The following is a 13860-nucleotide window of genomic DNA, read 5'->3' on the forward strand; positions in this document are numbered from 1 at the left end:
TATATATATATATAATTAAATAGATTTTCAAAATTGAATTTAACATCTGGTTTATTTGTTGTTGTTTTTTTTGTTTTTTTTTGTTTTTGTTCTACTTTAAAAATAGCGGAACCCCTGGACTGTACTGGCGGAGCTCTAAGGTTCCGCGGAACCCTGGTGTAAAAACACTGCTATAGAGACTGTCACAATACCCGCCGTGCAACGAATACTCTGCTAGTATATAGATATAGTTGTAATCGTTATGGTTCCCTGTCTCACTGAACGCTTCCATCAAGGGCGGATAACTCTGAGTAACTTCGAAAAAAAAAAAAAAAAAAGAATAGACGCCGCCATTTTCTGCGCGCTTTTCCAGCGTGAACTCTTGTGCTATCTTGTTTTTGTCACGACCAAAAAGGAAACAAAATTTACCCGTTCTAATATCAGCGCGGAGTCATAATGTCAGAGGCTAAAGCTGACGACCCAGGTCTGTTTATTTATTATTTATCCAGATCAATTTATTTACTCAAATTTGCGCACTTGTCTTATTTTCTCTCTTGTACTTGTCATTTATTTAAGGACGCATTAAAAAAAAAAAAAAAAACATGGCTAAATGAAAATCGGAAAATAATTCCGTTCCCTCCCCCCGCTTAATTCTCCGACATTAGAAACATTTAAACAAAACAACTGATCATTAATTGCATTGTTTCTTTTAGATATTCTTTCAATTTCTTTTTTGAAGGTTATTTGTTTTTATTTGAAAAAAAAAAATGGAATCGGTACTTGTATAGATTGGCCCCCATGAATATTGGCTGGCTAAAATCTGGCAATGAGTTACAACGGCTGGAAAAGGTGATCACACATAATAAAACTCGGATTTCTGAAACAGAAAAAAAAAAACATGGTTTTATTTACAATTTACATTATTTTTATTTTATTTATTTATTTTTTTTTTTTTACTTTAGTACCGCTCTGCCGCTGACATAATATTTTTTACATTGCTGCATTTTACGCTGACAGTTTTATTTATGAATTATTTATTTTTAATTATTGGTACTATGCAGGATACGAACCGTGGAATTATTCAATAACACCCTTTCCTCCCCATGTTAAGAATGGCTTTCGAAATAATAACGTTATTTCAGCACGGTACCAAAAATACATAAGTACCCAACTTTCTTTTCGATTTGTGATGGCCAGGCATCACTTCGATCAGTCCTTGAATTTTGTAAACTAAAACCAAACCACGGCGAAATTTCAATAAACAACCGTATTTAAAGGGTTATTCTTGTCAGCGAGAATTTAAACTGTGATATTTGTTTGCAGCATACCCAAATACATCTGTAAACAGTTGAATACGAAAAAAAAAAAAAATTCAACTTCTTAAGGGTAAAATCTTCGGGTGGTTCCCCAGTGCACTTTCACCTTTAATTTAAAGACATTAAGAAAATGAAAATATTTAAAAAAAAAAAAAAAAAAAAAGTTATATTGTACATATTCGTTATGGAACAAAGTTTTCATTTAAAAAAAAAAAAATCACTCAATTTGATCAACTATTTTATTTATTTTTTTATTTTTTTTTTTTTTTAGAGGAAGATCAAATTTTAATGAGATTGTCTTAGATTTATGTGCATTTATTGTTCCCTCATGCATGTTATAGAGCGTTGTATCATTAGCAAATATACCCATCTCGGACGCAATATTATCAGGGAGGGGGTTTGTATTACTGTACACATAGATTCGAAAAAGTTGTCAAAAAACAAATACATAACAAATAAATGTTATCAAAGGCAAGACAAGTTACTTTTCTACCAAACTGGATATATTTTTCGTGCTTTTATTCAATCTAACATGTTTATTCAGCTCGAAAACCATACAGTGTTTCCCGATGTATTGGAACATTCAAGATGGCGTCTGATTCTCTCTTTAACACGGTAAGTTTGGGAAAAGATGTTATAAATAAAAAACCGGATAAAATACTGTTAAAAACTCGCTCAATATATGTTACCGTGACATAGGTTGTTGACATATATTCGGCGGGTTTTTAATAGTATTTTGTATAGTTTTTTTTTATTTATAACACCTTTTTCCAAATTTACCGTGTTAAAGAGGGTGTGAGACGGCATCTTGAATTTTCGAATAAATCGGTAAAAACTGTATGTTTTTCGAGCTGAATAAATATGTTACATTGAATAAAAACACAAAAAATATATCCAGTTTGGCAGAAAAGTAACTTATCTTGCCTTTGATAACATTTATTTGTTATATATTTTTTTTGACAACTTTTTCGAATCTATGTGTACAGTAATTACAACCTCCAGGGAGGGGGAGGTTGTTTATGAATATCAAGAATAATAGTGATCCAAGGATCGACCCCTGAGGCAGAGGCACTCCCACATTAATGTTATGCTGCTTGGATGTGCGTCCATCAATAACTATGCAATACAATGAGGTGTGTAAATATATCCATTAAACGATCTGTAAAAAGTTGGATATCGAATGTTGTAGTAAGTCCTGGGAGCACATAGCAGAAAGAACAATTAGAAATACACCATCCACTATGACTATGCAATTTCTACATGCTAGAACCTGGAAAACCGGCCCATTAAACTTGACATAGCGATATGAGGTAAGAAGGAGAAAGAAGCAACCCTAGTTGAAGTTAAGGGTCCCCCAATGATGCTGGGTTTTAAACAGCTGAGAGGAAAAAGATGAGGAAATACCAAGGTATGATGTAGAATATGAAACCAAACTGGAATCCTCGAAAGATCTCCATCATTCCAGTAATTATAAGAGATGGAATAAGTCAGAAAGGTTGGCAACCTTGATTGAAGTGAGTGTTCCTAATGATGGCGGTCTTAACAGAGCTGAAAGAGAGAAACCGACCAAATACCAAGGTCTCATGTATGATATGAAAAGAAACTGGAATCTTAAGGAGATATCAATCATACCAGTTATCATAGGTGCCACAGGGCTTATGAAGAAGAATCTGAAGTCCTACCTAACTAATATTCCTGGAGAACCAAGTGTAAAAGAGATCCAGACAATTTTTTTTTTTTTTTTTTTAACAGTGATCACCACTTATCAAGGCCCGGAAACCACTCAGGGATAAGGGTTATTGCAAGTACATTACGTTAGTGAGGAGATTTGCTGAAGTGTTTACTTAAGGGGGCGGTTCATTAGGAATTTGTTAACATTAGACTTGAAGATATCCAAGTTGTAGTCCGGTGGGAAGCAGGCAGACAGAACAGAGTTCCACAGGCGTGCAGTTCTAAGAAAGAAGCTTTGTTCATGGAATCCGCGTTTTGATTTAGGCACAGATATAGAGTGGGGGAAATTTTTCACAGTGGATTCAGCTAGACTGGTGTTTTTCGTGAAAGATTGTCGAGGGGGGACCAGAGATTGGAGTTCAGACGAGCACCTGCCATGGAAATAACGATAAAACAAGGATATGCTCGCAACGTCTCTTCTGTGGGAGAGAGGTTGGAGGGTAGAGAAAAGGGCATCCCCCACTAAGCCACGAAGTCTATTTTGTACTCTGTCAAGGCAGGATAGGCTGTTTTTAGCAGCTCCTGCCCATATATGGCAACAGTATTCAATCCTTGGATGTACTTGGCTTTTATATAGATAGAGAATTGCATCAGTAGTGAGATATCTTCTGGAACGGTAGAAGAATCCCACCATCTTTCCAGTGACCCTGGCAATAGACTTTATGTATGTGTTCCATTTCAGATCAGGAGTAAAGGTCAAACCCAGAAGCTTGTCAAAACACGGGGCCTCACCCAGACGAGAGGCATCCATCACAATTGATGCCAGATGGGGATCAGAGTGTTGATGATGTAAGGATAGAAGTTTGGTTTTGGATGCATTAAAGGTAACCAGCCACGTCTTCCCCCACTGAACCACGCTCTCGAGATCAGAGGAGAGAGAATCTGAGAGAACTTTGTCGTTTACAGCCTTTGATGTGTTGCCGTAGATGGTTGTGTCATCAGCATAGATGTCAACGAATGATTTAAGTATGTGTTTAGGGAGGTCATTGATGTAGATCAGGAAGAGAGTTGGGCCCAGGATTGATCCCTGAGGGACTCCAGCATTTATATTGCAGGCCTCCGATTTTTGTCCATCTACCACTACTCTTATGAGGCTATCGGAGAGAAATGATTTAATGATTGAGAAAACATTTCCAGTTATACCGTAGCTGGAAATCTTGTGAAGTAGACCCTTATGCCATACCTTGTCGAAGGCCTTTGATATGTCAAGAGCAATTGCCCTAGAAAGGAAGCCTTTGTCAAGAGATTCACTAATCCTGTGGGATATAACCGTCAGCACATCTGCGGTAGATCTTGCAGAGCGGAAACCATATTGTGCTTGCGCTTAATTGCGCTTAAGGGAATCGTGAGGATACTAAAAAGAGCTCTCGGTTGGTTTCAATAAAAAGCAGGGCAATGTTGGCAGCTGGTTTGTCTGCCCCATACCCAACATTACAATCTTCAAAGAAAATGAAAAAAAATAAATAAATAAATAAAAGAGAATTTCATAAAAACTACATAGCAAGCCAGAGATACAAACAATTGGACTTAATCTTAAAAAGATCTCTCGGTTGGAATGTATGAGATAATGAGTGAATGTCTGATATCCAGTAGGATGACCCATCCTCAATCAAGAACAAAATAATTAGAAAAATAAAAATATACACGCACTCACACACAACTTTCCTATCCAAGAACTCTTTTGTGTGTGTGTGTGTGTGTGTGTGTGTGTGTGTGTGTGTGTGTGTGTGTGTGTGATGAGTCTTTTTGTGAATAGTGCCGGAAGCTATTCCTGGAATTTATTTTGTAAGATTTAAAATTTTTCACAAAATTCAGTTTAAAAATTGCTTATTGGCGAGAATATCATATGAGTCACTTATCCAAATGAATCACTTTCTGAGATCTTTTATTTTAATTTGAAAAATATTTAGGGCAGTTTTTACTATAGACAAAAAAAAAAAAAAAAGTGATGTTAAAACAAAAAAACAAAAAAAAACAAGTGACGCATGTATGGTCCCCCGTGAGTGCACAGTGAACGCGGCATAAAAAAAAGGGTACTAGTGCACTTATTGATGCGTGTTGAAATAATAACGTTATTATTTAAAAAGCCATTCTTAACATGGGGAGGGGGGGTGTTTTGTACCTATTCTATATTTTAACCTTACAATTGAATAAAAAAAAAAAAACTTTAATTAAACTTGGAAATACGATTTTTAAAAAATAGCGCGGATCATTAAGTGTACTAGCACCAAAAAATGACTAAGTTCAGCACCTCCCCCCCCCCCCATTTAGCCCCAAAAGTCCCCAGGGGTTAGTTTATTGCTAATCGCATGAGGCGCCCTTGCCGGGGAATGCTGATGAGACTGCCCAGGCACTTTTTGCAGATCAGAGTGCCCCTCCTATGGGGCGCTGACTTCTCAATCTCACTTTCCAACCCTGGTATCCAAGTTTTTGCAGTGCAAGAGAATTAAACACCCTAAATGCAGATTCCACAGATACGGCTTTCCTAGAACTGGCCGCCTGTGGAATACTGTTTCGTTGGACTGCTTCCCGACTGGCTACAGTATGGTAGTCTAATGTAAACAAGTTCTTGTTGAACCGTCCTCTTAAATAATCAAATTGTACCCAACTTACACGATTAACGATTATTACACTACCACATTATGTTCATTAACCCTTTTCCTTGAATGGCCTTTGAGCCTTGATAAGTGGTGCCGCACTTGTAAAAAAAAAAAAAAAAAAAAAGATCGAATTGATGATCAGTAGTTGTAGCGTTATAAAGTTCCCCGACCCTCTTCTCGAGAAAGAAAGAAGTTCCCCTGCTCAGTTTGTGGAAAGGTTAAAGTTTTGTGGTTGGCTAGAAATCTTGCCCCCTCTCAACTGTCAACTCTCTTGGTTTATTATAGGTATGGCCTATATAGTTTTCTTTTCTTTCTTTTTAATAAGTCATAATGTTTTCCCGTTATTGGTGCAGGTTTTGACGTTTCCTTTTTAGGATGGTCACTAAAGGAAATACCTTGCCAATTACATCCTTTTCATGGTTCCGGAGATTTTCTCTTTTTTTTTTACTTTGCTTAATTTTTTTTTTTTTGTTTTATTCTTTTTTTCTTTAGGATTGTCCTAAAAGGAAATATTATTATTTTTATTTATTTTTTTTTTATTTTGACAAAGTGGTCACCACTTATCAAGGCTCAGAGGCCACTACTTATCAAGGCCCGGAGGCCACTCAAGGATAAGGGTTAATGAGTGTACAGTGGTCTAGGGGAACATTTCAGTTATCGTTAGTAGTGGAAATTTTGTAAATTGAATTACTTAAGGAGATGGCTCCTCAAAAATTTGTTCACGTTGGACTTGAAGACAACCATATTGTAGTCAGTTGGAAAGCAGGAAAACGGAACAGAGTTCCACAGGCGTGCAGTTCTTAGAAAGAAGCTTTGGTCATGGAGTCTATGTTTAGGTTTCGGCACAGATAAAGAGGTGGGGGGGGGTTATTTGCTATATGTCTCTTTGTATTCTTTGAACTATTTCAGACCACTCTTCTCATCTTGAATATTTCAGTCGATGTCACCTCCGACCTTTTTCAGTTGCATCTTGTTAAACTCCGAGGAATTGTTCTGTCAGATTGCACAAAATTCCGAATGGAATCCTTTATTTTATCCATAGGCGTAACATATTCTTGTTTCCTTCGGTTATGAAAGGGTAGAAATCCTAAGTACTTTGTAGTTTCCACCCACACTGAGGATTGAGCTGTCAACCTCCAGAAAATTGTAACTACTAGTTATGGGACAATTCCGATTCTTTATAAATCTCTAAATATTTTTTAACTATAAAGTTGTCATTTTTTCCCCCAGTTACTATAAAAACACATGAAAATGTGCGAATATTTTCTCAAATATAAAAAAACACACTTGGGGGAGGGGAGGGGGATCAATATATTTTAGTTTTACTGGTAGTTTAAAATCAATAAATATTTATAATTTTATTATTTTTGCCAGTAAAAGAATATTTGGTTTTAAGCAGAATCAAAAAAAAAAAAAGAAATAATAATTAAAGAAATCGTTTTTGGCATCGGAAAATAGGCAAGAAAATTTCTGATTCCGATACTCCCAAATATTCTGATTTTTTTTTCTAATTTCTGATTCCGATTAATCGTCCCAACACTAGTAACTAACACTGAATTTTTTATAAGTATTTTATCTGCAACGCTATTTGCAGACAACTCTAGAATGAATTTTAGAAGTCCTAAACCTATTTTGTTTTTAGATTACTTTATTACTATATATATATATATATATATATATATATATATATATATATATTCTGGAGAGAAACAATGAAATTGTCGCCCTAGAAAAGACGACATAATTCTATTTCCGTTTGATGAAAATCGGCTTTCTCTTTTTTGTTGCAAACCATCTACTAGTTGGCCAGTTGTGTACAAATCCCACTGATTAGTGTACACACAATAACCCTTATCCCCGAGTGGCTCCTGGGCCTTGATAAGTGGTGACCCCCATGTAAAAAAAAAAAAAAAAATCCCAAGAGCCTTCTATCCTGTATGAAAGTGACATAATGTTCAATAAGTAAGATCGGAGATGCGCCGCTGTACAACTCATGCACTCTACCGATCCAAATTATGACAACAGGGCCATTGCCAGCACCCTCAAAATGCATAGCTAGTTTGCCACAAATAACAGGAATGTGTCCAGGGTGATGAAAACAAAGTTTGCTGCCACGGTTGTGGTCTTTGGTGTGGTTTCAAGTAAAGGCCACCTCACATCTTCAAAGTCGGCTTGAACTTGGATGTGCTGAAGTATGTGGTGATCCCCTGGTACAATCAGGTGGCCGCAGGTAGAACTCTGCGACAGCTTACGAGCCCAAAGAGACCCAGAAGAGCTGTTACAACTTTGTACCCTTCTCTCACTGGTCCCCCTCCTAACCAGTTGGGCTATTTTGCTTGGTCATATGTCGAAAACATCACCAACCTGACCTCCCACAATGCCAAATCTTTTCACCGATTATTAAATGAAGAATGAACTTTATAACGGTGTACACTTTTTTTTATAATTATATATATATATAAATGGCAGAAACACTAGAGTATGACCTCCAATCTGTAGTGGAATGGGGACAAAAATGGATGGTCACCTTCAATGCTGCCAAGACTAAACTTGTTTCCTTCAATCACTACAAGAAACCTCTACCACCAATAGCAACGGCCAAAGACTTTATCTGAAAGTACATCTTTTAAACTCCTCGGCCTAACGTTCACAGGAAACATTAGTTGGAAACATTACATCAAAGTGGCAATGTGTCTTGTGTTGAGGTGAAAATGTAATAATAATAAAAAAAAAAAAATATATATATATATATATATTTGCCTATGAACCCCCCCCGTTCTTTATTTGTGGTTTCAGATATGCTTAAAATAATCAGCCGAAACTGAACAAAATATATTGTATTGTAGGGAGGATGAGGATTGTAGATAAAACAAACAAAAAAAACAGCAACTGTGCTCGTATCAGATTTTAAGGTTGAACATCCGAATTTTGAATGTTCAATTTTTCATCTTTTGCGTTTTGAAGTGTAAAATTTGTTGAATATGTTAATAATAATTATTTCATATTAGCAAAAATATATATGTTTTTTCAGTATCTTTATGAAAGACACTACTTTTAAATCTTTGAAAAATAAAATAATTTTTTTTTTTAGTGAGTCCATTATTGTTAATATACCATTAAGTAGGAAATGCTTTGGACAATCGATACCAAAACAGAAAAGATCTATAAATAATTGCGCATTTTGCTAAAAATACGATAATTTCTTTCGGCAGTTTGTCATTACAGGATATTACCTCACCTATGGTAGACCATAAAGCCTACAAACACTTGTTCGTATTTACAGTTATCTCCCTTTTTCCTTTTTGCTGTGACTTGCACTTGTGACATAGTTTAAAGTTTGTTTTTTTTTTATTTATTTTTTTTTTATTTATTTTTTTTTTTATTACATTTTCACCCCAAACAAGGCAAATTGCCACTTTGGTGTAGGGGGCTACTATCAGGGGCAACAACTACTGGGGTACTATGTAGGGATTTGGGCAGCAAGGTGTCGGTTCACGTTACACTTGAACTTCTGCACGTCAGTACTGTTGGAGAAGCAGGGACCTGGAATGGAATTCCAGAGTCTAGCGGTTCTGGGGAAGAAACTATTGGAGTAAAAAGATCTTTTACATCTAGGGATCTCTACAGTGTGGGGGTGGGATTTAGTAGCCTGTCAGGTTTGTCGAGGGTGCTCACGTCGTGGGGGCACAAGTGATTACAGTTCGTCAGAGCATTCACCACTAAAAAAAAAGTGTGGGGGACTTGCATCTACCACACTCTCTCATCCGGAAACACTTGGTCCTGATGGCAAGACAGGGTCAAGACGACCAAGCCCATGCAGGAGTTGTCTATAACACATACGGCGCCTAGTATTCCCCAAATGGTCACCCATCTGATACTGGCCAGCCTCATCATTGCTTAACTTAGGGGGTTATATAGGCAATAAATTGACATTAAAGAAACATTTAATGAAATAAATGTTTAAAATTCAGCAGCATTTCTTGCAGTTAGCAGTAGCAAAATGCATATGGTCCTTGCTAATGAGACCAGAGATGGCTTCTGTTGTCGGGTTTGAATCTATCAACTGGTGTTAATCGTGACACCCTTCACTGATGATTCCCGAAAGGATGAAATACTAGTGTCTGTAGGTATTTAATAATTATTATAGTAAATAATTATATAAATATTTTGATTGTAAAAATTCCCTTCTCGACCAAAGTACCATAGAATTGCAACAACAAATGCCACATAAAAATTTATTATGTCTAGACTATTAACCACTATCTTATGTAACTTTAAAAGGCCATTTTAGACACATTTAATCGTTACAATAAAATATAATAAAATCCTACATTTCATCCTAGTCATAATCATCTTTAGAGGAAGTAGTTCCTATTTTCCCCTCTCAATATCAACTCCTACCACCTCCAGTCATCACCGGGAGGAATTTGGTTTTGATCAATGTGGTGAAAACTGTCATATCAAACAATTGCTTTTCATTTGGACACCCCCATTTTTTATGGGGATCTGATTTTTCCCCAACAACTCCGGGAAGCAAAAAAAAAAAAAAACTGGCTTGCAGACAAAGTTAAGTGCGGGATTTCATTTTGACCTCATTAAATTTACGCACCTGTCAATAAGAGAAAAATTCAGGTTGTCCTCGACGGTCGTGCATCCAAACAATATGATATAAATGCGGGAGTACCTCAGGGGTCTATCCTTGAACCTTTATTATTCCTAATATTCATAAATGACCTCCCCAACAAAATTGTCTCTGAGATGGGTATGTATGCTGATGACACCACGCTCTATAACAGGCACGACAGGAAAACAAATGAATACATATCTAGGGAGATGGCAGGAACACTAGAGGATGACCTCCAATCTGTAGTGGGATGGGGACAAAAATGGATGGTCACATTCAATGCTGCCAAGACTAAACTTGTTTCCTTCAATAATTACAAGAAACCTTTTACCAATAGCAATGGCCAAAGATTCATTAACTGAAAGTACTTCTTTTAAACTCATCGGCCTAATGTTCACAGGAAACATGAGTTGGAACAATTGAGAGCATTGCCAGGAACGCTGCGAGAAAGGTAGGCTCTCTCTACTTTGCTAGAAAGCTACTAACGCCCAAAAGTATCCTCTACCTGTATAAGGCAACCATTCGCCCATGTATGGAGTATTGTTGTCATATTTGGGCTGGTGCATCTGCTACTGGTCTCTCGCTCCTAGACAAGGGGCCCTGTCGGTGGGGCATTAGAATACGCCGACTGCCCCCCTGCAGAGGGTAAAAGTCCCTCAATGGAGGTCCTAGATATGACCTTAAACTATATCCAGTGGTGAGGCCCTAACTTGTGGGCTTTGGGGAGTGTGGAGCCACCCTTTAATTATCATTGCTCCCAGGTCCACTCTGACCCGGAGTGGTAGTACCTGTTAGGGTCCCAACTATGGGTTAAATAGAAACCAACATGAAAACAACAAATATATTCTATTAAAAATATTTTCTTCAAAATCTTTGGATTCGGCATTAAATAACCCGAAAAGGGTTGATATGCCGTAAAACAAAAACAACCAACCAACCAACCTAGACAAGGTTCAAAAGAGAGTCACCAACCTAATAGGTCCTGAACTGTCATCTAAGCTTCAGCCTCTGTCTCATCGACGAAATGTTGCATCCCTCTGTCTGTTCTACAAGTATTTTAACGGCGAATGCTCTGACGAAGGTGCAGTTGATAGAGACGTTGAATCTTTACGGTTCCAGATGAGCATTGTCTGAAGATAGCGGTTTCAATCCTACCCAAAACGTGCCAGAGGCTTGCTTGACCAAAACGTGGTAAGACGACGACAACTACGGATGGCAGTGATTGCTGAGAATGCAGTTAGGAGATTCGAAGTTCCTATCCGTCGTGGTTACCATCTGACGAAGGCCAGAGGAATAGTTGGGCAAAACGTTGTGAAACAACAACTAATAAAGATGAGAATGATAGTCCGCAATAAATAAAAATTAATATAAATAATACTCATTTCAATGATGAGTTCCAATTAGAATAATATATAAAAAAAGTTGTCAGAGTTGTAATCATAATTAAGAAAATGAGTGGTCTCAGCAATAACAAGTGCACGTTTTGCAGCACAGAAATAGAGAATGTGAGATGTTAGGTTTTGTTTAGAGATGGCCACTGTACAATGCAGCATAATTGTGTGTGTAAATATCTTAACTGCACCATCTGTAAAAAGGTGAATTTTAAATGAAGCAACAAGTCCTGAGAACATGTACCAGAAAGTTATAGTCCTGGATATGACCTTAAACTATATCCGATGGTGAGGCCTCAGCTTACGGACTTTGGGGAGTGTGGAGCCACCCTTTTATTACCATTGCTCCCAGGTCCACTCTGACCTAGAGTGGTAGTACCTGTTAAGGTCCCAACTAAAGGTTAAATAGAAACCGACTTACAAAAAACAAATATATTCTATTAAAAAAAATTTCTTCAAAATCACCGGATTCGGCATTAAATAACCTGAAAAGGGTTGATATGCCGGAAAAACAAAAACAACCAACCAGAAAGTTATCCATTAAATGAAGTATGTCAGCCACTTAAATATCCATAAAATGAATACAGCAAGATTAATTTGAACAACCGGACGTAATTATCATATTTCACTGAAAATAGTTTACGCCACTCTGTTCATACAATAGTCTTGTGGTTTCTTTTTAGGTGAAGGTAATTATCAAACGAGATCAAACGAAATAATTACCTTACTTTTTGTTTTTTACACATGCATAGTTTGTTTAGCTGTGGCGGAGTCTAACTTATAAGAAAGAAAAAGAAAAGTAAGTGGTCTAAAAATAGACTGAACATTTATGTGAGAAGAAAAAAAGTAAAAGAAACCAAACTCCATTATGTCATTCTAAGGAAAGTCATTGAAAATACAGATAAATATGGAATAGACGTTTAGTGTTAACTTAAAAAATTCTTTACTCTTTTAAAGTGGGTAAGAAACTTGGTTTTAGTTATACTCTTAGGGGGCCTCCTTAATTTAAATTAGTGCTTGCATTAGTGCTCTCGAGGTCTCTTTATTTTTATTTATTTTTTTTTTCCACTAATCACTTAAAATGAATGTCTTCTCAAGACAATAAAAGAAAATATTACCTCAAAAATCTCTTTTTGAACTCTTTTTTCTCTTACCCTTCAAGAGCTAATGGCCAGTTATATATATATATATATATATATATATATATATATATATATATTATATTATTATTATTATTATTATTATTTATGTAAATACAGTCATATCATAATTTGCTCTCTTTGATTGAGCACTATCAATGACCCTTGTTGAAATTCAATTAGTCTTAATTTTTGGATATCTTTCTACCTTGATATATATATATATTTATATATATATATATATATATATATATATATATATATATATATATATATATATTAAGGGGGTAAACAGTCTAGAGAGCAGAGCTTATTTTTTAATGCATTAGTAAATTCATTAAACAATTAAAATGAAACAAAAGAAAACAGTGCTCGTTGTAATGTAGATATATAATAAGCTCGATAGGCATATATATCCTAGAACTATTTTAATATTGAGTAAGATGATTAGGAAAAAAAAACACCTAATATTTTTTGCTGATGAGGAGACTTTGTTTCAAAAAACCAAATGATAAAATTATTGTCCAAGTGTATCTCAGTAAAAACATCATTTCCGAATTTATTAATTTTGTTTGTTCTTTCTTATAAAACCGATTTTTAATTTTAATTATAAATTATCAATCATCTTGATATATATATATATATATATATATATATATATATATGTATATGATGATGATTGCAGCGTCTTGTCAGACGAGTGCCACTCCCTCAGACACTTAAAGTCCATGAGCCTGAAAATGACTTCCATCGCCACAGGAACATTTTTATAGACAAATGCCTGAGGGAGTATCTATACACAGATGATGTTACAGAGTCTTAGCTTTGTACGACAGCTAAGTCTCTCTCTCGGTTCAAGATGTTGAGATCCAGCAACAAGCAAGAGCAAGATAGCTAGCAACAAGTTAAACTGCAGACCAGCTTAATGCGGGTACTGGTCTCCCGCTTTATGGTTTTTTAAATCAGAGATTTGCTTCTCCTAGAAAGGTTGCCTTCACCACGGCTTACGGGAGTCCTCTCCACCCCGGCAGCCACATACATACACACAAACACACACGGTGCTAGTTGGCCGTTGACCCC

The 13860-nt window shown here is 36.2% G+C and overlaps 1 protein-coding gene across 1 annotated transcript in view; it reads left to right on the plus strand.

The window, feature by feature from the left end:
• Positions 1–212: 212 nt before the first annotated feature.
• Positions 213–13860, plus strand: part of LOC145261219 (uncharacterized) — a 74739-nt gene continuing 61091 nt past the window's right edge. The window contains exon 1 of the mRNA XM_080119571.1: positions 213–463. Within this exon, the coding sequence (XP_079975697.1) occupies positions 436–463 (28 nt within the window). The 5' untranslated portion in view covers positions 213–435. The remainder of the gene's footprint in view (positions 464–13860) is intronic.

The sequence above is a fragment of the Euprymna scolopes genome, chromosome 37 (genome assembly GCF_053919585.1).
Source record: "Euprymna scolopes isolate OS-2025 chromosome 37, ASM5391958v1, whole genome shotgun sequence".
NCBI lineage: Eukaryota > Metazoa > Mollusca > Cephalopoda > Sepiida > Sepiolidae > Euprymna > Euprymna scolopes.